Source organism: Neomonachus schauinslandi, chromosome 4 (assembly GCF_002201575.2).
Source record: "Neomonachus schauinslandi chromosome 4, ASM220157v2, whole genome shotgun sequence".
In the NCBI taxonomy this organism is placed as follows: domain Eukaryota; kingdom Metazoa; phylum Chordata; class Mammalia; order Carnivora; family Phocidae; genus Neomonachus; species Neomonachus schauinslandi.
Window position 1 is genome coordinate 118,276,364 of NC_058406.1, and position 23,708 is coordinate 118,300,071.

General features: G+C 45.4%; 1 protein-coding gene across 3 annotated transcripts in view; it reads left to right on the forward strand.

Moving 5' to 3' along the window:
- Positions 1 to 23,708, forward strand: part of CHD7 (chromodomain helicase DNA binding protein 7) — a 126,762-nt gene that overhangs the window by 97,282 nt on the left and 5,772 nt on the right. Inside the window, exons 18-33 of one of the 3 annotated variants that reach the window (XM_021688597.2) lie at positions 170 to 349; positions 3,475 to 3,585; positions 3,675 to 3,880; positions 6,663 to 6,862; positions 7,035 to 7,194; positions 11,509 to 11,598; positions 12,040 to 12,143; positions 13,481 to 13,610; positions 14,028 to 14,100; positions 14,259 to 14,316; positions 15,026 to 15,254; positions 15,503 to 15,711; positions 15,835 to 16,506; positions 17,618 to 17,778; positions 19,872 to 20,099; positions 20,325 to 20,768. The exons of 1 other annotated variant lie outside the window; for it this stretch is intronic. In XM_021688597.2, coding sequence (XP_021544272.1) covers positions 170 to 349; positions 3,475 to 3,585; positions 3,675 to 3,880; positions 6,663 to 6,862; positions 7,035 to 7,194; positions 11,509 to 11,598; positions 12,040 to 12,143; positions 13,481 to 13,610; positions 14,028 to 14,100; positions 14,259 to 14,316; positions 15,026 to 15,254; positions 15,503 to 15,711; positions 15,835 to 16,506; positions 17,618 to 17,778; positions 19,872 to 20,099; positions 20,325 to 20,768 — 3,255 coding nt within the window. The remainder of the gene's footprint in view (positions 1 to 169; positions 350 to 3,474; positions 3,586 to 3,674; positions 3,881 to 6,662; positions 6,863 to 7,034; positions 7,195 to 11,508; positions 11,599 to 12,039; positions 12,144 to 13,480; positions 13,611 to 14,027; positions 14,101 to 14,258; positions 14,317 to 15,025; positions 15,255 to 15,502; positions 15,712 to 15,834; positions 16,507 to 17,617; positions 17,779 to 19,871; positions 20,100 to 20,324; positions 20,769 to 23,708) is intronic. One more of the 3 variants, XM_021688598.2, reaches the window with a different exon arrangement.

Here is a 23,708-nt window from a genome sequence, read left to right on the forward strand (position 1 = left end):
GGCTGCCTGCTCAGCGGGGAGTCTGCTTCTCCTTCTCCCTCTGTGCTCTCTCTCTCTCTCTCAAATAAATAAAATCTTTAAAAAAAAATTCTCCTTGAGTACAATGAAGCATTTGTGTTGTCTACAAACATTTCAATTCTAAATGATTTTAAATACCTCACTAAAACAGGTACAACAACTTTCCAAGAAAGAAATAGAGGATCTGCTACGAAAAGGGGCCTATGGTGCACTCATGGATGAGGAGGATGAAGGGTCTAAGTTCTGCGAAGAAGATATTGATCAGATTCTCCTGCGGCGAACCCACACTATCACCATTGAGTCTGAAGGGAAAGGTTCCACATTTGCTAAGGTGCGAAATGATCTGAAGAGGCAGGTGTTCTATAGAAGTGTAATAGAGTTTGCTTAAAGCAGGACCTTATAAAGTGCCCACAAGATGCATATGTAACATTGGCTTTATAATTGAGAATTAAGAAAGTAATTATGACCTCCCTGTGGAGCCCCTAATGCATAGAAGGTTCTTTGTGTGCGTTTGGGTTCCCTTCTCTGTGTATGGCCCTGGGAGTCACCCTCACCTTGGCTTCATATCTGCTTCCTGTGTCCTTGACCCCACCCTCTTCACTTCTGGAGTTCCTGCTCTGACATTATCTTGCTTCCTGACATCCTGATTCCTGACGGAGCCTGTTAGAACAGTTGAGTCACTTCTATCTTAAGAAAGCCTCTCCTCTGTTTTGCCCTCCAGCTACAACTCTATAACCCTTCTTTCGTAGCTAAAATCCACATGAGTGTTGTTTGTACCAGCTGTCCCCACCGCCTCCCTTTCTGCGTATTTAATTTTCAGCTTCCAGCTTGCACCCCTCCCCCCACCCCTCCATCAGACCAGCTCTGGTGAAGGTCACCACCGAGCCTTCCTTCCCACCACGTGACTGAGGGTGCCTTCTGAGGCTTCCCCTGCACATGGTTCCACCCATCCACACCCAGGCCCTCTTTACTCCTTTATTTTTAACAGCTTTATTGAAATGTTATTTACTTACCATGAAATTCACCAATTTTAAGTGTACAGCTCAATGCCTTTCCCGTATTTGCAGACTTGTGCAGCCATCACCACATCTAAGTTCAGAGCATTTCCATCACCCCAGATCCTCTTGCCCATTAGCAGTCAGCCTCTGCCTCCCCGCACCCCAGGTTCTTGGCAGCCACTAATCTACTTTCTCTATCTCTGTAGATTTGCCTACTCTGGACACTTCATAAAATGGAATCATACAGCATGTGGTCTTTTGTTTCTGGCTTCCTTCACTTAGTATAGTGGTTTTGAGATTCACCCGTGTTGTGGCATGTGTCAGTAACTCCTTCCCCTTTTTTGCTGAATGCTGTTGCTCTTATATAGGTGTACCTCTTTTAGCAATTGATGATGGGTGTTGGGGTTGTTTATCCATTCACTAGCTGATAATGTCTCCACTTTGGGGTTATCATGAATGTTGTTATGGACATTTATGGACAAGTTTTTATGTGGACATATCTTTTCATTTCTCTTATGTATATACCATAAATAGAATTGCTGGGTCATATGTTAACTCCTTGTTTAACCCTTTGAGGAACTGACACTGTTTTCTAGTGACCATAGTACCATTTTCTCTTCACACCAGCAGTGATTTAGGGCTCCAGTTTCTCCATATCCTTACCAGCACATTTTATTTTCTGACTCTTTGATTATAGCCATTGTGAAGAACTATCCCACTCTGGTTTGATCTGCATTTCCTGATGCTGTTGAGCATCTTTTCATGTGCTTGTTGAACGGCAAGTAAAGTATATCATTTTTGGGAAAATGTTCACATCTTTCGTTCATCTTTTGAGTTACTTGGCTTTTATTATTGAATATTAAGAATTCTTTACATATTCTGGATTAAAGTTTCTCATTAGATAAAACGATTTGCAAGTATTTTCTCCTAGTCTTTCCTAATGGTATTTAATTTCAGTGAAGTCCTGGGTGCCTGGGTGGCTCAGTGGGTTAAGCATCTGCCTTTGGCTCAGGTTGCGATCTCAGGGTCCTGGGATTGAATCCTGCATCATGCTCCCTGCTCAGTGGGGAGTCTGCTGCTCCCCCTGCTTATGTGCATGCTCTCTCTCTCTCAAATAAATAAAATCTTTAAAAATTTTTTCATTAAAGTCCAGTTTACCCATTTTTTTCCTTTTATTGTTCATGCTTTTGATATGTTGTCTACCCTAAGGTCACAAAGATTTGCTCCTGTTTTCTTCTCTGAGTTTTATAGTTTTCACTCTTACATTTAGGTCTGTGATCCCTTCTGAGTGAATTTCGGTTTGTGGTGGGAGATAGGGGTCCGTCTCCTTCCCTTTGCTTGTGGACATCCCGCTGTCCCAGCTACTCAGTCTTGGGAGGCTCCCTCCTTTGGGTTCTGTGCCCCAGCACGTTCTCTCTCCCGTTTTTCAGCCTCTATTAGGGTTCTGTTCTCTGTCCTCATAGGCACTTCCCGTTCAGTGTGTTCAAAACCCCCCTCGTCCCTCGTCCTCCCTGTCCCTCCTCGCTCTGCGTGCGCACACACACGCACTGCCCCGGTTGTTCGCCTGACTGATGCTATTCGGACGCCAGCGTTGGCTGCTGAGGTGTTTCCCGGCTTCCTCCTCGTCCTCCTCCTCCTCCGTGCTTCACATCCACGCAGATTCTAACCCCTTCCGTTTCACTTTTTAAAGACTATAGTTCTAGACTGCCTGCTTTTCTCCGCTTGTGCTGGCACCGTTTTCAGTCTTTGCTGCTTCCTCTCTAAACTGCTGCAGTAGCCTGTTCCTCCCTCCCATGTCCTAGGACAGCAGTATGATCTCTCTAACAGGTGGCTTTGGATAGGAGTGAGTCCATCTTGAGATTCTTTCCATTTTGAAAGAGTTCTTGGGTACCTCAGGATAGAGTTCCGACCCCATTAACAGGACGTGTGAGGCCCTGTGTGACCTGGTTTCTGCCTGCCTCGCCAGCTTGACCTTTAGCTGCTCTCCCCTGACCACGCTTATCACCAGTCACATGACACAATTGCCTTTCTTCTCTTCTGAGCCTTTGCACATGCTCTGTGGTGAACATGTCCACATGCTTTCCTGTTCTCAGAGTTCTTAACAGTCTGAGCCAGGCATTATATTCTGGGGAGCCTGTTCTTTCTTCCCAGCCATGCCCTTCCTGCACCCCCTCGTGAACCTGGCTGGCTCCCTCCTCTGTAAATCAGTTGTACCTGTATGTACCATTGTCACTGTCGTTGATTACACTGTGCTGCCTTCTTTTGCTTCCTGATCTGTTGAAAGCCCTGGACAGAGAGCTGCCTGTGGGACGGTCTTTCATCCCAGCCCACCGACTGCAGCATGTGGCACACAGTGCAAGAATGCATACGTGTTTGGCTGAATGAGTAAATGAAAGCTGCTTTGCATTGTGCCTCTGAGAAAAGCATCTCAAAGTAATGCATATTTTTTCCCCTTTAGGCCAGTTTTGTTGCATCTGGAAATAGGACAGATATTTCCTTGGATGATCCAAATTTCTGGCAAAAGTGGGCTAAGAAGGCTGAATTGGATATTGATGCCTTAAATGGGAGGGTGAGTGAGAGGTCCCATTCAAACCCTATCTAATCTAACCCAAGGGATGCTGTTTTAGAAGTTTCAAATTTATCTGCTGTCTATTCTAGAACAACCTCGTTATTGACACTCCGAGAGTGAGGAAGCAAACCAGGCTGTACAGTGCAGTGAAAGAAGACGAGCTGATGGAATTTTCAGACTTGGAGAGTGATTCTGAAGAGAAGCCGTGCCCGAAGCCGCGGCGGCCCCAGGACAGGTCGCAGGGCTATGCTCGGAGTGAGTGCTTTAGAGTTGAGAAGAATCTGCTCGTCTATGGGTAAGTCAGGCTCATGTGAAAAACGGAATCTTATTTTAAATATGGAATTCTAATCAGCGTAGAGAAGTGTGTCTGTGTTGGGATTTCTGTGACCCCCCATAGTGCAGCCAGGCACACGACCGTGCAGCAACTGCTACGGGACCCAGGGTTGTTTGTTTCAGGTGCTCATGCTTCTTCATATCCTCGTGCATTTGAAGGAAGACCAGTTTGTCCCTTAAGGAATTATGTCAGATCCAGATTTACTTGTTGGTGACTAATAACTCAGAATGAAGTCTCAAAATGACAAAATCTTTTCCTACTTTAGCTTCGCATAAAGTTTTCGACTGTGGTAGTCTTTTAGTATTTTTCTGCTATAAAAACTTGTTAAAGGCAGTCATCTCAGTTATAAAGCTCTTCCAACTCCTCTGGAACATAAATGGATGGTTATTTCAACTCTGAATGTATCGTGCTTTTCCTGCTGGACATGTCTCAGAAAGGCAGGACCCATATCTAATTCATCTCTGACGAGCACTCATCACACAGTGCTCTGAGTGATGGCAGAGTGCTCGCTAAATATCTGAGTCTGCAAATAAGAATTCTCTGGCATTTTATGGGACTGCAGGCAAGTTCCATTCAAATAAAAAAACTACCACCAAAATGATATTTCTGTGGATCTGATGATATCCTGCTTTTGATGATTTCTTCCAGTGGATTATCATGAGTTTCAGAATAAATACACACCTTCTGTTAACATGGCATACAGGGCTCTGATCTGGCTCTTGTCTGTCTTGTCAGTCCTTTCTCTGGGTAGCCCGGGCTTCTGTTGGGACAGACGGCTCCATTTCCTTCAGTGTGCCATGCTCTGTCTCGTCTCCGTCTTTCTTCAAGTTCTTTGCCTGCCTAGAGCACCAACCCCCGCACACCCAGCCCACAGACTTGATCTGTCCAACAGCTCCTGTTGTTGACATCCAGCACAGGCTTCCCCTCGGCACTCTGCACCAGAGTGTCTGGCTTCCACGTTCCGTCACACTCATCACGTTGGTTTATGACTTCAGGTAGCAGGCCTCTCCTGCCGAAGCCCCACTTAGAGCTCCATGAAGCCCAGGACTCTTTTCTCTGTGTCCACAGGGAAGAGTGCAGTGCCAGCAGACCCACAGTGAGTGCCAAATCAGTGATTTCTTATGGAATAAATGAAGTTCAATGGAAGCCCATGCTGTATCTCAGCTAATTATCTGCAAGCTAGACAGTCTTTCCTGTCTGTTCTTATGTGGTAGACCTGAGCCCTTCGCTGCTGGCACCTGCTCTGATGTTTGTTTCAACCTAATGATCGAAGTTGAGAATTCTGCCAGTAACTTTAGAAATGGAATATCTTAATAAGTCCTAAAGCTAAGAAGTATGTGTAGAGTGCCATGTCTCTGAGGAAGGGCCTTCCCTCCCCTAGGCCTTGCTACGTAGGAAACACCTATTGGAGGCTGGGCACTGTGCTAGGTCACTCAGACACAGGGGATACACCTGTGAGCAGGACAGTCACGGCCCCTGTTTCAAGGCAGGTGGACAAGCGGAAATGGCAGGAAACCGTGATGGTGTTGTGGCCGGGAAGACTGTGCAGATGGAGGGTAGAAGCATGTCTCTCCTGTAAGACAGCTCCGGTGTCATCTCCCCACTTCTGAAGCTGGGGGAATGCAAGAAGGGATTCCATAGACGACGATATGACTTGATGGGTGGACATCATGGCTCAGCCTGGGTAGGAGAGAGAGTTGGGTGCCCGCCAGGGAGGAGAGAGTTCCAGGCAGAGAGAGCATTGTGTCCAAAGGCCTAGAGATGAAGACTGGCCCTGCAGTTTGAGGAACTGAGAGTTCATAGAAGCCAGAGACGACCAGGCCAGGGCACACGTCCGGGCCTGCTAGGGCGGGCCCGGCCCTGTGCCTCTCACAGCCAAGCCCTCCCTGGCGCGCACAGCCCTCAGTCCCTGAAGAAGGCAGGGGAGGGGCTGGCTTCTGTCCTGAGCTGCGGCCTGAGGGGAGACATGGCGCAGACAACATCTGCCCATCTGTTGTATGCTCTCACGCCACAACACCCGGATCAAAGAGCACAGCGCTGTGTCTAACTGGGATTGTAACCCCGAACAGACTCTTCAGGGTCAGCGGTGTGCTATCTGTTTCGTTCTGTGTGCAGTCCTTCTCCCCACCCCCCCGACCCCCCCGGTTTACACGAGGGCCTGCAAGTTCTCAAAACATGTTGCCCGTGAATGCCGTGAATGTACTTGGGAGTTAGCGCTCCCTGTTTCAAAAGGAAACTCAAACCTGTTCACAGTCTTTCAGTTGTTATCATGGCATCCCTTTGAGGTAGACTGAAATATGACCATTTCTCCTTGGCATCATGTCCTCGATTTGGGAGCGGCCACACCCACCTCAGGTCACCGTGCATCTCAGATAGCTGGTCAGCATTGAAACATGCTAATAACCATGACAGAGTGAGGCAGAGTGTTAAGTGTCCAGGGCCCGGCATGCTTTCCTGCCCCCAGAGGTGCGGCCACTGCAGGGATCTGACTGAGAAAGCCTGTGTCAGACCCGTGGGCGTTACTTCAGTGACGGTTCAGCTCTAGCACCGAAGAGCTGCGGGCTCAGGCCCCGCTCTGTAACCCGTGTTTTTGACCCTTGTGCCCTGAAGTGCTTTCCTATCCCCCAATGTAAAATATTGCTAGTTCTGATCCAAGATTTCCTAACACTGCTGCCTGACTGAAAGGAAAGCCCCACATTGAAACCGAAAGGCACCATCTACATACTGACTATTTGCTTTGCAGCTGGGGCCGGTGGACAGATATCCTTTCCCATGGACGCTACAAGCGTCAGCTCACCGAGCAGGACGTGGAAACCATCTGCAGAACCATCCTCGTGTACTGTCTCAATCATTACAAGGGGGATGAGAATATCAAAAGCTTCATCTGGGATTTGATCACGCCCACGGCGGACGGCCAGACGCGAGCCTTGGTCAATCACTCTGGTAGGTCTGCTTCATGCTCTCTGTACTGCAGGCTCGCAGAGAGCCACCCGGGACCCTTGTGACGCCATCTAGACCCCGGGTCTCTCTGCCACGAAGTCGACGTGTCTGAGTCCGATGTTGTAATTGGGGTTATAAAAAGCTGCTATTTCTATTATTATTACTCCGATTCCAGGTTTATCTGCCCCAGTGCCACGGGGAAGGAAAGGAAAGAAGGTGAAAGCCCAGAGCACACACCCGGTGGTGCAGGATGCTGACTGGCTGGCGGGTTGTAACCCGGACGCCTTGTTCCAGGAGGACAGCTACAAGAAGCACCTGAAGCACCACTGTAACAAGTACGTTTTGAAAGGGTCTATATGACTGACCAGGAAACTGTGCTTCCTGGTTTTGTACAGCTTTGCTGTTTTTCTTGAAACATGGTGCCGGCTCACACGACGGCATACCTTCAGATGACGGATTGTCTTTTTCTTTTTCTTTAGTGTGGTAGATACATAACACGGTCTTCCCATTTTAACCGTTTAAGTACACAACTCTTCGGTATTAATTACATTCAGAATGCTGGGTACCCCTCAGCACTGTCTATACCCCAGTCCTTTTCACTGACCCCAGTGTAAACTCCGCTCCTACGAGACAGTCACTTGCCCTCCTCCCTCCCTGCCCCAGGTCCCTGGCAGATGCCCTTCTACTTTCTGTCTCCACGGATTTGCCTATTCTAGTAACTCCTAAGTGGAATCAGAATATTTGTCTGTGATGTCTGGCATAATGTTTCCAAAGTTCATCCAATTTGTGTCCTGTGCCAGAATTTCATTCCTTTTCGTGGCCGAATAATACTGCATTGTACATGTATACCACATTTTGTTTATCCATTCATCTGTTGACGGGCACTTGGGTTGATGGACACCTTTTTTTGGCTGTTGTGAGTAATGCTGCTATAAATGTTGCAGATAACTAAGTTGTAACCAAGATGTGTTAGAGAATGACTGTTTGCCTTGTATGACCCCACCTTCAGCTGACTACTTCCACGGGAGGGACTGGGGAGTTTACCTGGAATTTTTTGCTTAATCATACCTCAGTGGCTGGGTCCTTTTTTCTTACCTGTGAGCTTAGAATCCTGTTCCTTATCTTTATTTCCAGAACCTGATCATATATAATTGAAGAATATTAAATCTGTATTTATTTCATTGCTGGGAGCTCTGTTAACTGTCCTCGTGTTAAACTGACAGCACGTGGCGAAGCTTCTTCCCTTGCCGTGACCGTGCATTTCTGAGAATCAGTAGCCTAGCCAGCACTGAACAGCTCCGCCACTTGTAGCTTCGTGGGGCCCTGGGCAAGTTCCTCGGCCTCTTTAAGACTCACTTGCCTTGTCAACCACCTAGAGCTCTGCAGCAAGACCTCAACTGGATGAAGCAGGATCTAAATCAGTGTGTATCTCTCCTAAAAAGTAGCAGCAAAAGTCTGAGCACATAGTAACTGGTGGTGTGGCAAGCACTTCGCATGCATTATCTGTGTGCCCTGCCTAAGATGAGTAGTGCTCTCTTATCCCCGTTTACCTCACGAGGAAGTGGAGACTCCGGCACTTACGGTCTCAGCTAGTTAGGAGGCAGAGCCAGGTTGGAAGTCGAGAACGGCTGAGGGCAGTGCCCTTGCTCTCAGCGACCCCCACCCACCTGGGAAGCCTGCCTGCCCCACGGGGTCATCCCAGGCCTCACGCAAAGTAACTCCTGGCTGGCAGTGTTGAATGGTTCTTACCCCTTTTTAAATATGGAAGTGCTTTCGCGGCCTGCCTTTGATCACTATCGCTAGATTTTGACTGACAAATTTTTTCCTTTTTGAGTCTCTAAAACCATTACCTCAAATCATTTTGGTGCCTCGGAAACTGTTTGTTGTTACTGCTGTGGCACGATAGTTCTCCCTAAAATCCTGCCCCACTTACAGCTGTTAGAAAACTTCTGTTTCCTGTGGTTTATGTGAACTTTGGGTCAATAGCCTTCTGGGTTCTGGATTCAGACAAACCGGAAGTGAAGTGGTTTGGTGTGGGAACAATGGCTCCTGCGCCTGGATCCCAGAGTGATGGGGGCGGGAGTTTTTAATTTCCCATTCTAATATCAGTAGCAGACTTTTTATAGAGTACTCTCCCTAATTAGTATGTGAGATGGAGCTAGTATGCTCCTCCCTGTGGTCTCAGGAGAAGACTGGGAAGGCTTGCCATCTCCTCTCTGGGACATCCATTTCTTCTTCCCATTGGATCATGCCCTGAGACTTCTCAGGATCTAAAGTGGGGAAATGGTTGATGACTGGTAAGAGAAAATGAAACCCAAATCAAGGGACCTCCTAGAAGATAGCTAGCCAGTTCTCTTCAAAAGTTTCAAGACACAAAGAGGAACTGTCTTAGGTTAAAGGAGATGAGGGGGTAGGACGGGGCAGTGCTATGTGTGGTCCTGAAGTGGATGCAGGTCCAGAAGGTGGTCACTAGTGGGATAGCCAGTCAAATGTGAATGAGGTCTGGGGACTCGTTAGTAGTCTGGTCTGTCGGACTTACAAGTGCAAACTCCTTAGGGTCAGAGCCCACCTCCTGTCTGCTTTGTTATCCTGCTGGTACCACTGAGCTTGCCAGTTGCACTGGTCTGAATTTTTTTCCTCTAGAAGAAAGGTGACATTCCTAGTTAGCTCATAAAAGTCTGTGCATAACTAAAATTCCTCCCAAAGAAGAAAACTGTATCTTTTGTCAAGAAAGGGAGAGAAACCATTCAGATCATTGCCACTGTGCAGAGTTTTGGTTAAAAAAAGAGAATCCAGGGGCGCCTGGGTGGCTCAGACCGTTAAGCGTCTGCCTTCAGCTCAGGTCATGATCTCAGGGTCCTGGGATCGAGCCCCGCATCGGGCTCCCTGCTCAGCGGGGGGTCTGCTTCTCCCTCTTTCTCTGCTGTTCCCCCTGCTTGTGCTCTCTCTCTCTCTGTCAAAAATAAATAAAATCTTAAAAAAAATAAAATAAAAAACAAACAAAAGAATCCAGTCAAAGACGGGGGTATTTCCTTTGGAATTATCCGTTCTGAGCATCCTCTATAACGAGATCGTGGCTGGTAAATTCTTCCCTAAACAGAGAAGAAGCAAGGTGCCAGCCATGGAGGCCCATACTGTTAGTTTTCTTTTGCCAATTCAGTGTGGCACAGCCAATTTTTAATCTTATCAAAAGAAAAATCTTAAAAAATTAAAATGAAATACCCAAAATGACTGTTTACACTGGAGCTTACTCAGATATTTACAGCCTCACCCTTTGTCCATCTAGAGCCCATGTTGCTCAAAAGCAGACACCGGGTGGGGAGGCAGGCATATCACGGGGTACCTTTTCACATATGTGGGAGTAGTCTGTTTTGGGGAAGCTGCCCCTAGTTGTCGTTTTGACATTTTCAAGGACCCTTGCCATGTGCCGAGAGACATTGTGAGGTGGTGGAGTCAGAAGGCCTAATCCCAAGTGGTCCATGCTCAAGGTGACTCTGTGACCTTGGATATGTCACTGGGTCTTCTGTTACCCTCAGTTTTCATGTTTGTGAAGTGGGAATTATAACATGCCCCACTTCATCATAGGATTATTGTGACGATCAGATGAGCTAGTATACGCAAATGTGATCCGTCAGCTGTAAAACATCCTCTAAGTGTGTGATGGGATGACCCAGCTAGGGAAGGGGCATTTAGTATTATTGTTTACTCACGGCCAAGGAGGTGAGTCTTCAGATATTCAGTCCTGAGTGCACAGCAGGGGCTGTCCAGCAGGAGATGCTAGACTCAGAGTCGACCTGGGCCTTTGGGATTTACCAGGTGAGCTTTACTGAAAGAATTAATTTTAAGCCATTGAGGAAATCCAAGTGATCTTGAAAATCTGGTTCCTTGAATTCCATGGGTTTTTAGAAACTGATTCCTTGAAAATGACGAAGAACGTCAATGGATTGGACACATTTTAACCTCCTTTGTGTCGTTTTCTTATTTTTTAAGCTACAACCTAGGTTTCCAGGTAATACGGACTAGAAGGAATAAATGTTTAATACTCCTTAAGCGAGACAAGTGAGGACCCACCCCCTACCCCACCCCCATCACCATCTTCCTTTCTGCTCCTCGGAAGCAGAGTTGTATAATCTGAAAAACCTGACATTCCATATTGAGGGTTTATTGTAAGGTAGTAAAACCAGATTTTATATCTCGTTTATTCCTACAACTTCTGATGTGCTTCCAAAAATGGTATTAAGGCAGCAGCTGAGGAAATTTTATGAGATAATGAAGCAGAACAGTTAGTGAAAGCCATCTGCTCAGTTGTTTACAAACTTGCTTCAATACTTCAGAGGCAGTGGTAGGGTACGTGTCTAAACTTCACAAGCTGCACTAGGTGGAACTAAATGAAGTGCGCCTGGGCCGGGCTGAGCTCGGTCCCTCTCCGTGCAGCGTGAGCGGTTGCCAGGCAGGCCTGTTGGAAGCCAGCAGAAAGCACCACACAGAGGTGATTATGTGCCACCATCTGTCACGCTTCAAGCCCGCCGTACAGCATGGCTAATCAGCCTTGGCAGGATGATGGATGAGCAGCGGCAGCTGCCAAAAGCCACTGTTGGCAAACAGTCCTGAAGTGAAGAACTTTGTCCCCCCTCTGTCTTCCTCTCCAGGGTCCTGCTGCGTGTCCGCATGCTGTACTACCTAAGACAAGAAGTTATAGGAGACCAGGCAGATAAGATTTTAGAGGGTGCTGACTCAAGGTTAGTGCGCGTGCACGCCACTCTGTACTTCCCTGTAATCACCCGGGCAGTCGGAAGACACCTTCGTCAGCCGTTAGTGGCGCCTGTCCCTGTTTGCGCCCGGAGTGCGATTTTTACCTTGTGAGCGTGGGGAACGTGGAGGGGGCTGGGAAAAGCGTGTTCGCGTGTACGCGGTCTGTAGAAAAAGGTGGGACCCACGTTACTGGCGCTCTGAGGTGACCTTTAAAATGGGACACTGTGTGCGGGAGTCCATTTCTGACCAGGGTAGAAAGTGATGGGCTCACACCCTTTCTCTCAACCTTTGCTCAGTGCTCCCCACCATGCTCGGAGCCGTGTTGCGGGAAGGGTGCACGTGAGCCTGTGTATCATGTTTGTGGCTACTGCGGGTTCTTCTTTACCATTATGTGTGTTTTAAATGCTGTGTGAACGGTGTGTTTGCAGTGAAGCTGATGTGTGGATCCCTGAACCCTTCCATGCTGAAGTCCCCACAGACTGGTGGGACAAGGAGGCGGATAAGTCCCTCCTAATTGGAGTGTTCAAACACGGTAAGTGATGTTCATGTTTGACCACATCTTGACTGTGTGGCTTTGTCACTAGCGCTCTTTGCATACCCTTTTCCAAAGTCATAATATTAATGAGGATAGTTCCAAAGGACTCTTGGCTTCCACCATTTTCCTGTACTAAAAATCTAATATGAACTGTAAATATCAGATGCTGTTTTTGAATGTTTGTTGAGGATTTGAGAAGAAAACATTTCTTTCTTGGCTGTAAATAAAACCCAAACCATATTTGTTTTAATAATAGCCAAGTTGTCCTATAGCTCTCCCTAAACTTTGCTTCTAGCACGGCTCCCCTTGCTGGCTCTGCCAGCCCGTGTCAAAGTGGACGGTGGGCTTAACCTCTGCTATTAATCTGTACAAGTGCCTCCTGGGCTTTGTTCCAAGCAATATTTCACAAATGTCAGTGCTGAGAACTCACGGCTCCCCTGAGTGGGATGCAGCCTTGTTAACTTTGAAAGGCTGGGGATGCAGAACTGGCATGATATATACAGTGAGCGATTCCTGATTATAATCCCAATTCTCTGGAGGTCGCGGAGGTATTCTCAGCAGCCCGGCCTGACTAAAGGGGAGAATGATGGCTTATAAAACCTCTCATGATTACAGTTTGGCTTGCGGCTCTGCGGCGGTTAGGAGCGGTGTGTTGTAGTACACGTCCTAATTGAATTGTGCTGTTGTGCTCTTCTGCCTCCGTGCTGCAGCCGCGTTTTGTGAGCTCAGACTAAAAATCATTTTCCCGCAGTGCACTGTTGGGATCTGCCATTTTCCATCTAGTCAACTTGGGCAGTCAAAAAGCAAATTGCAGTTTGAAAACCATAGAGGGAACAGTGTCATCTTACTGACATGCATCATCCTAAACCTAATAAGACAGGTTTGCTGGCCTTACGTAGACAGGGATTTTCAGCCAGCGGTGCACGTTCCTGCAGGACTGGGAGCCCGTTCGCAGGAGGACGGGGTGGACGCACAGTACCCTGCAGAGATCGTAAAGCAGCATTATGAACCCTTTTAAATGTCAAGCAAAATTAGATCTTGGGGAAAATAGGGTCAAAAATCTTCCCAGGCATCTTGCTTGCAGTTAGTTTGAATCTGTTTCTCTGTTCGTGTCTGTGGTCATTCGGATACCATCCCTGAACTGTAACTTGACCCCCAAAATCTGCCCCGTAGTGAGCATTCTGTGGAATGCTTCCCTAAAAACAAGGTTCCTAAGCGATCGTCTCAGTTGAGAGCTGAACTTGGTGTATTGTGGCAGTGCTGTGATTTTTGTGAGTGACGGCCCTTTTGCTGTTTCTGTGTGTGTCCTCTGTGGGCTGGTGGGGACGGCGCAGGCTACGAGAAGTACAATTCCATGCGAGCTGACCCCGCGCTGTGCTTCCTGGAACGAGTTGGTATGCCCGATGCCAAGGCCATCGCTGCCGAGCAAAGAGGAACAGACATGCTAGCAGATGGCGGTGACGGGTAAGAAGGACATTTAAAAATTTTAATAAACTTTATGTCAGTGTCACATCTATTGGCAGGGTTCAGTCCTTACACTGCACTGTGCACTACGCTGCGTCTGATTTGAACTTGGGTGATGTTTCCCAGTGTAGTCTGTTTATGTATCGTAATGATTATTTAAACGCAATATATTACCTAGATCATCCCTGAAACTTGTTTGTTTTTTTTCCAAATGATGACACTTCCCCCACCTGCTTCTTCCCCCATGGCTGCACGATTTAAATACTGATCGGGTTGGCTTTGATGTCAAACCCAGAATTAAAAGTAGCATCAGGCAGAGGATTAGTCATCCCCAAGCACCCCCACCCCCTCCAGTCTCTTGCTTATCTGTACAATTTAAACTTTTTTTTTTTTTTTTTTTTTACAACTTTAATATAGGGGAGAATTTGATAGAGAAGATGAAGACCCAGAATATAAACCAACCAGGACGCCATTCAAGGATGAGATAGATGTAAGAACTTGAGTATATTGACTTTTACAGCACCATTAAAATATCATATGCCCATATAAGACTTGTTAAACTTTATAGATAATGGCCCTTTCTTTAAAAAGATAAAGCAAAACGAAACCCCAAATTAAAATAATTCTGTTTCTTGCTTTGCTTTCAAGGAATTTGCAAATTCTCCTCCAGAAGATAAAGAGGAATCCATGGAAATACGCACCACAGGTAAGGCTCCATCGGAGCCCACGGAGCAGAGCAAATGTGTGGCTGTGCAGACATTATTCATGTACCTGCACTTTTGCTTCTTTATGACGATGGGCTCTTCAAATGTTATTTCTTCTATACTGACTCATTCCTTTTGTGAATAATTTTAAGTCTTGTTTATTGTGGGTTTTTCATTACATTGAATTTCTTTGATGAAATAACTACTTTGTGGATTAAGATAATTTGTATATATTTATATACCAGTAGGTGGAAACTTTTAAGCATCTTTAGAAATATATCTCGTGGGAGTAGGGCATTTGCTAGGTATCTGAAATATTGCAAGTTTATAGAATGCTGACCTTTTCCCTAATGTCAAATAATTAGCTACCAATTATGTGATTATGTTTTGTGCTCAAGATTATTATTCTAAGTACATTACGGGAGAGCATCCTTATATTGTAGTTCATGGCATAAAGTAGGTTTTTAGGTTTCTTTACATAAAACTGATAAGTAAACTTGCTTCTTCCCGCTAAGGAGTTAAAAAAAGAAAACTGTTTATAAGTTTCATACTAATATTATCCTTTATTTATATTTTTAAAATGAGAGCACTGAGATGCCCTTTCCCACACTGTCACTTGAATGTTAATGAGTCATCTTGTTTTGATGGAAAATCCTGTGTATTGCAAGATCACAGCTACACATTTCAGAAATCTTTTTTCCGCTTCCTTAGGCAAGCCCAGTGAGAGTGCTGCTGACTTAGGCCAACTCTACTGGCCCAACACCTCAACCCTGACTACCCGTCTGCGCCGGCTCATTACTGCCTATCAGCGCAGCTATAAAAGGCAACAAATGAGGCAAGAGGCTCTCATGAAGACTGACCGGCGGAGGCGGCGGCCCCGGGAGGAAGTGAGAGCGCTAGAAGCAGAAAGGGAAGCTATAATATCCGAGAAACGGCAAAAGTGAGTTTCTTCAGGGTTTTCCTCAGTTCCTGGGACAGGCCTCTCTCCTCTGCCCCTCTAGGCCAGCAAGAGGCAGGCATCACGTCCCAGACAGTGATCAAAGAAAGCCTCAGGACATCAAAGCCCCCTGTCTCTCGCCCCCAGAATAAGTACCGTGCGTTAAGTTTAGGGGAAGGGAGGAAAAGAATGAATAAGCTTTATGCCTGTTTACTCAAGTACAGCTCAAGCTAATGTCTTCTTGCTCATAGGTGGACAAGAAGAGAAGAGGCTGATTTTTACCGTGTGGTATCTACTTTTGGAGTTATTTTCGACCCCATGAAACAGCAGTTTGACTGGAACCAGTTTCGAGCCTTTGCCAGACTTGACAAAAAGTCTGATGAGAGTTTGGAGAAATACTTCAGTTGTTTTGTGGCCATGTGTAGGCGAGTGTGTCGAATGCCCGCTAAGCCAGATGATGGTAGGTTCTCTTCGTAACAAAAGTTCTATAGTAAAAGGCCCAGTACAGTGCAAAATAGAGCGTGAGCAATTGAGAGCATACTTAGGGTTTTCCCAAGTGAATACAATTGTTTTCATGTTACAGAACCACCTGACCTCTCCTCCATGATCGAGCCAATCACAGAAGAGCGTGCCTCTAGAACTCTCTACCGCATCGAGCTGCTGCGGAAAATACGCGAGCAGGTTCTTCATCACCCTCAGCTGGGAGAGAGGCTGAAGCTCTGCCAGCCGAGTTTGGATCTGCCGGAGTGGTGGGAATGTGGGAGGCATGACCGGGACTTGCTGGTTGGTGCTGCTAAACACGGGGTCAGTCGGACGGATTATCACATCCTCAACGACCCCGAGTTATCTTTCTTGGATGCACACAAAAACTTTGCTCAGAACAGAGGGGCAGGGAACATGCCCTCCCTGACCCCACTGGCCATTGGATTTGGCCAGACTCCTGCCGTCCTCTCATCTGCTCACGTTCAGGAAGAGAAGGCGACAGGACAAAGTGAAGGCAAAGCGGAAGAGTCTGGAAGCGCGGCCGCCCAAGAGAAAGCTGAGGGGAGGGAAGAGGAGGAAGAGACCGACGGCGGGGAGAAGGACAGTAAGCAGGGATGCGAGGCCGAGGCCAGCTCTGTAAAAAGTGAACTGAAAGGGATGGAGGTCAGTGCAGATACAGGGCCCAAGTCTATTTCAGAAAAAGGTTCTGAAGAGGATGAGGAAGAAAAGCTGGAGGATGATGATAAGTCAGAGGAATCTTCCCAGCCTGAAGGTAATGCCGCGCCATCTGGGCCTCTCTCCCCATTCCACCGCAGCGGCTGTTACAGGCCATGTTTTCCTGTCATGTGACAGGGGTTTTTGTTTATTTTTTAAGGGTAATTAGTGTACATTTTCTTCTGTGAATGGGTAATTTCAGGTTGTGCTCAGGTGTATGTTTTGCTCCCATGCCCCATGTAAACGCGGAATTTTGAACAACTTAAGCTCTCAGAAGAGGGTTATGGGCACGTTAACAATTTCTGGATTAAGAATAGGGGTTACCTTCCAGTACCTGGGTGTCTCAGTTGGTTAAGTGTCTGCCTTCGGCTCGGGTCATGGTCCCAGGCTCCTGGGATCGAGCCCCGCATCGGGCTCCCTGCTCAGCGGGGAGCCTGCTTCTCCCTCTCCCACTGCCCCCTGGCTTGTGTTCCCTCTCTCGCTGTGTCTCTCTCTGACAAATAAATAAAATGTTAAAAAAAAAAAAAAAATAGGGGTTAACTTTATAGTAACAGTGTATTAAGAATTCCAAGTGATTTTAATTTGTCAATTAAATGTGAAGGAGAAGAGTCATTCACTGAATCAATACTGGTAATTATTTTAAAACAAATGATGCTTAATTTTCGTTTTAAGTCCGAAGTAAAAGTAGAAGCAGAATCTGAAAATAACCAGTTGTCTTTGTAAGTCGCAGTTAGGTTGCTGTTCCCGACACAGAGTAGAAATAAAGCCTCCTCTTGTATTGTTTCGCTGGAGCTGGGGCTTGCTACTCCGGCCAGTCGTTAGCCCTCTCTCCTGTCTGGAGGGACATTGTGTGGCGAGGCTCTTGAGTCAGAGACTTGGTTGTCATTCCGCCTCCTCTGAGATGTACATGCTCAACGTCAGATAGCTGGTGATGTCACCTACCTAAGCCCATCTGCTGCTTCATCCATAAAATGGGAATAACACCATCTGTATGAAGGGGCCATCACCAGCTTTAAACAAGATTGTAAGATGCCGAATGCCATCCTGGCCACATAGTAGGTTCTCAGTAAAATGGAGCTAGTTGATATTCAAATTTTTACCGTGTCCTCTCTAAACTTCTTTTCCAGTGATACTCTGTTGGGAGTAATGCACTTTAACTCATTTCTCAGCAGGAACTGTCTCCAGAGGGAAGAATTTTGATGAGGAAAGCAATGCTTCCATGAGCACCGCTAGGGATGAAACCCGAGATGGGTTCTACATGGAGGATGGAGACCCTTCAGTAGCTCAGCTCCTTCATGAAAGAACATTTGCCTTCTCATTTTGGCCTAAGGTTGGTGGTTTTTTTTGTTATTTTGTTTTGTGGACCAAAAAAGAGTGGGGTACAGGAAATCATTCTAGTTTGATTTTTTCAGCTAATTTTAAGGTAAACTTTGACAGTGTTCGAAGACTAGATTTTTCTCATGTTTTAAAGTCTGTGCAGTACTTTTGTAATAGGATAGGAAAGGTAACATGAAGGAAAGATAGGAAGTAGAACGCTTTATATGGCTCTTTGGCTCCTTGAAGTTTTTTAGGTTGGTAATTAATCACATTGTCCATTACAGTATATGGATTGTTGTTTCCATAGACTCACCTTTTAGCAGAAGGAAATGTGTGGAGCTCTTTCTTTTTCTCTTTTTCTTTCTTTCTTTCTTAATTTTTTTCTATTGTGGTAAAAACCACGTAACATGAAATTTATGATCTTAACCAATTTTAAGTGTATAGTTTAGTAGTTTTAAATACATTCATATTATTGTAAAACAGATCTCCAGAACTTTTTTGTCTAGCATGACTGAAACTTTATACCTATTGAACAACTCCCTCTCCTCTCCCCTCAGCCTCCGGCCACCACTACTCTGCTTTCTGTTTCTGTGAATTTGATTACTTGTAGATACCTCATTGTATACATGGAATCTTGCAATATTTGCCCTTTTGGCACTCATTTATTTCACTTATTTTCAGCTTATCTTCAAGGTTTTATCCATATGGTAGCATGTGACGGGCTTTCCTTCCTTTTTAAGGCTGAATGGTATTCCATTGTATGTATATATCACATTTCCCTTATCCATTCATCTGTCCTTGGGACGTTTGGGTTCCTTCGCCGCCTTGGCTTGTTATAGTGTGACTGTGGACATGGGTTCCTAACATGTCTTTGAGATCCTGCTTTCAATTCTTTTGGATATATATCACATGGTGATTCTATTTTTAATTTTTTGAGGAGCCTCCATACTGTTTTCTGTAGCAATTACACCACTTACAATCCCACCAACCGTGCACAAGAGAAAATGTGTGGACTTTTTAAAATGTGTGTTTTAATTTTTTTTAAATCTAAAACAGAGCTTCCAGATTTAAGACATCTTCCCAGGTTCGGAAACCTATCGTCTTCTCAAGTCGGGAGAGGTTGGGCTATGGGCCCATTTGCTCCAATACATTATGAAATAATTCTGAATGTAGTTATCTGTACCCAGAAGCAAATGGAAATTTTTGGCTAACTAGTGTAATTTTATAATAAATCCGTGTGTAATTAGGGTCTGTTTTTCAGGGTGGGGACATAATCATCCCAGTCACCATAACAGGGCTGTCTGGTTTAAAACAACACAAAAACAAGCTTCAGTTGACTCATCCCCAGGCTGCTCTTCAATAGTATTAGTTGTGTAAGAAACAATGTGAAATTTTTAGCTGCAGAGTGTATTCTTAAAGACCTTTTTTTCTCTATATACCCTGTTATGCTGATCTCCCTTATTGAGTATAGAAAGGAGTTTCCCAGATCAGTCAGAAGGTCTATCGTAGCAGACACTTTTAATCTATGGAAACGGGGCCTAAGAGCTGTAATTAGAAATTTTTAATGTACACGCTTCAATGAAATTTGAAGTGATAATAGGTGGGGAATGCAAATTGACATTCATTAGGTGTTCCTAGGTTAGTGCCCATTTCGTAATGCTGAACTTTATTAATAGTGACGCTAATGATGTCCCACTTCCTGGGACAGACCGCAATCCAGCCAGTGGGTCTGAAGCACCAGAGCGTCCAGAAGCTAAACGCAGGGTTCCATTGTTGTCTGCCGGTGTTCACCGACAGTTCTTTAACTTTTGAAGTATTTCAGAGGTGGCTATGTAATGTTTCCTGGTTTATGTGATCCAGTGTTTAAATTAGAAAAAGATTAGGTTTTCTGTGTTGGGGCCACCTTTAGGACCTTCCACCAGAGCAGAGCAGTTTTTGCAGATTTTGTTTGTTTACTCGCTTGTTTTTTTTGTTTTCTTTTCACTTTTTGCCCATGGATTAACTTTTAAACCTCTTCTGCTCTTTAGCATCTTGATGGAAATATTTATCTGGTAATTTTCACCATGTCTTTATTACAGTTTTGTGTGACTTTTCTTCTCCCTCCAGGACCGAGTAATGATAAACCGATTAGACAACATCTGTGAAGCAGTGCTGAAGGGCAAATGGCCGGTAAACAGGCGCCAGATGTTTGATTTCCAGGGCCTCATCCCTGGTTACACGCCACCCACCATGGACAGCCCCCTGCAGAAGAGGAGCTTTGCCGAGCTCTCCATGGTCGGCCAAGCTAGCATCAGTGGGAGCGAGGACCTCACGACCTCTCCTCAGTTGTCAAAGGTACGTTTGCTGTGCTGTTTAAAGGCAAGCGCGCTAAACCGTCACTCAGTCTGGGAGCTCGCGGCTCACTGGTCCTCCTTGGAATTTAAGATGGCTGCCGTTTCCTCAGCTCTCTTCAGCCATTATGAATGTTTAATTCCTGAAGCTTCTGTTCTTTCTTTCTGAAATCCAGCCCGTATGGCAGATACAGTTTGGGCTCATTATTTTATTGGGATTTTTCAATAGGAAGACGCCCTAAACCTCTCTGTCCCTCGCCAGCGGAGGAGGAGGAGGAGAAAAATTGAAATCGAGGCCGAAAGAGCAGCCAAGCGGCGGAACCTCATGGAAATGGTTGCCCAGCTGCGGGAGTCTCAGGTGGTCTCAGAAAATGGACAAGAAAAAGTTGTAGACTTATCAAAGGCCTCAAGAGAGGCAGCAAGCTCTACCTCAAATTTTTCATCTCTTACTTCAAAGTTTATCTTGCCTAATGTCTCGACACCGGTGTCCGATGCCTTTAAGACTCAAATGGAGCTGCTCCAGGCAGGCCTGTCACGCACACCCACGAGGCATCTGCTTAATGGCTCCCTGGTGGATGGAGAGCCTCCCATGAAGAGGAGGCGGGGAAGGAGGAAAAACGTGGAGGGTCTCGATCTGCTTTTCATGAGCCACAAACGGACGTCATTGAGTGCAGTAAGTTCAGGAGCTCACTTGCATTGTGTGTGCCCACGGTGGCAGCCAGAGCCCTGCCATTCTGACGACACTGGCCTGTGACCCTCAGTGACAGGGCATGAAAGCCGGCCTCTTCCGCTAAAGAGATAGGACCACAGTGAACAGTCATGGTTCGGAGCTGAAAAATTGTGTTGAGCGCTGATACCGATCACTCGGCCTGAACCAAATGTAGTTTGAGGATTTATTCCTCCCAAGATACTGATATATTGATTACTCTCGGAAGACTAGGCCAAAACAAAAACATGTTCTTCTGAGCCTGTAATTGTTATCTCTGAGCTCCTGAGGCGGAAAAAGCTTCTGCTCTTAAAAATAATGTTGTTTGGAGCCTGGCATTTATTAGATTAGTATAAATGTTTAGTTTCAGACTTAAGATTTGTGTTCATGTACAAAGCTAGTGATTGCTAACTACCTCCGTAACTGTAGCTGTTTTTAAAATCTCAACTGAATAAAGATCTGGGCTAGTTTAGGTTTGTATGAAATGTATGTGCCAATGGATTTTGACATTTCCTTTTTCAATTTAAAGGACATGAGTGCAGTGTAATCAAAATAACTGTCTTCCCTAATCTTCTTCAACCATGCCACCTAAAAATGCGCTGCCTACATAATGACAAGGGTTTTACCCCCAAAGAACCTGACTACATGTGGTCCCTTTTTAAAGGACACATGGTACTGGGTATCTTCAGCCTTATCGATTTGGAACCCGAGCCAGCATAATGGTGCTGGAGCTTGTTTGTGCACGAGCAGCCGGCGCTCCAGGAACGATGGGCCCTTTCCCTGCGGATCACAGTTTGGGAAACGGTGAAATTTGTAACTGAGAGGAGGGAGACGTTTGTTTTGATATTTTTTACTTTTTCCATCCCTAGTCTTATTGCTTACTTTCTATTTCTTGAAACCTCCAGTAAGTTTAATAACTTAAATAAGGGTAGTAAAAGGGGTGGTTGAGTTAAAGTTTAGAAATGACAAAATGGCATTCACTGGAATTTGCCCTGTGGTGGGATCTGATTGAAACAGAAGCATCTGGGTGATTAAAAGTTAATTTTCAAAATTCATTACCGTGCACCAATCATAATAACGGTCATTTTTGTTGAGCATATGATTCCTTTTAGAATCTTATAAAAATACACCTCGTGATGGATCAGCTGTAACTGCTTATTCTGTAAGTTAAAAATGCCATTTCTAGGTGTGTGGTCCCCAGTGTTGTATCACTAGTGATTAGCCTCCACACTTGAAACCACCAAAACACATCAGACCACTTTGATAGATTTTGTTCCCTGAAATTCCTTCCTCCATAAGCATCAACAAGTTAGTGAGTTTCTGCATCTCATGCCTTTGTTTACTCTTGAGTTTCATATTTGAATCACAGCACATGTTTGTCTGTGGTCCAGGCCATCAGGAATTAACAGTGTGAGCCAGGTGCTATTTTCCTATTGTAATTATATATCCTATATTAAAATTCAGGCTGACTTTATTCATTTCACACATTTTAAGTCATCCTGAAGAACTTGCTAATGTTTCTCTTTTTCTAAAGTCACATAAGCAACCCAGCCCAAAACTCCTAATAGATGTTAGTGGGTGTATTTTTAAGTTTTTGTTTGTTTTACTGTCAGATGTTAGAATTTAAGGATTACTCAGTTGGTATTGTGGATAGTTACGCGCCTACACATACAATACAAGGAAAATGCTGATGAATCTGTAGATAAACGAAATAGTGAAGAGGTATAAAGGTAAGCAATGTTACTTGTATGGAATAAGAAAAATCCTAAAATCTTGTATTATGTCAGTACTCAGACTGGAGACCATTTTGCATTGCCATGAAAAATAAGGATGCAGTCATCATGCACTCAGCAACATGGTGGAAGTCGTCCCTTTGTGTGCTGGCCCCACCCCCAAGTACAGGGATGTGAAGAATAAGGGCCTAACAAGTGCTTGCACTGGAGAACTCAGTGTTGAAGATGAGTGACAAATAGCAATGTATCATAGCTGTGAGGCATGCCTGGACTACTTCGTATGCCCAAAGGAAGAATGGGAATGGAGGGAAGAGGATATGGGGAGACAAAGATGAGGAAGTTTCCTTAGACATGGCCATACTTTGGTTGTTTTGAAGATTGTGTAGGAGTTGGTCATTTGAAGAGGTTGCAGGGAGAATGTGCAAAGGGACTGAGGGAGCCTTCCATGTTTGATGAACTGAAAGTCATTGGCAGCAGGGGAATCTGATGAGGAGGTGAGGTTCAACAGAAGTGGGCTCGGATACAAGGCAGGATATAAATCAGGGAGGGCCTCGATTGCCATCTTAAAGAACTTGGATTTTATCCTGAAGGTGAGGGGGATTCAGTTATCAAAACAGTTTATTTTGTTTTGACCTAGGAAGAATGCATTTTAGAAACCTGACTCTGATATAGCAGTGGGGAAGTCAGAGTCAAGAAGGGTGGAACTGGAATCAGGGAGACCATTTAGAACACCGCAGTGACGTGGGGTGGGGGCGGTGATAAAGGCCTGAACCAAAGTTGGAGCAGTAGGAATGGACAGATGGGCTGCCATAAAAGATGTCTGGAGGTTGGAGTAACAATGTGAGGGCCACTGGCTGGACCATGGTAGCGGCTGGACTTCAGATAGACGTATTTTCAGGGTTGCCACACGGACCTGCCACAAAATGTTGTACTCCCGATAAAATTGCGTGGTTCAGAGAGTGCTGTGTACAAGTTGGCCTGTGGGAACATTCCTTTAATTATAATTTCTTTAATGATGTTTTCCCAAGAGCCCCAAGAGAGATTGAGAGGCTATCTTTCATGCATGCGAAGCTCAGACTACACTGCCCATGCCCTAGTGACTGGCTTAAGATCTCAAACATGGAGCGTTGATGGATTGTGAATTTCCTACCTAATTACTAATTCTACAGTGTGG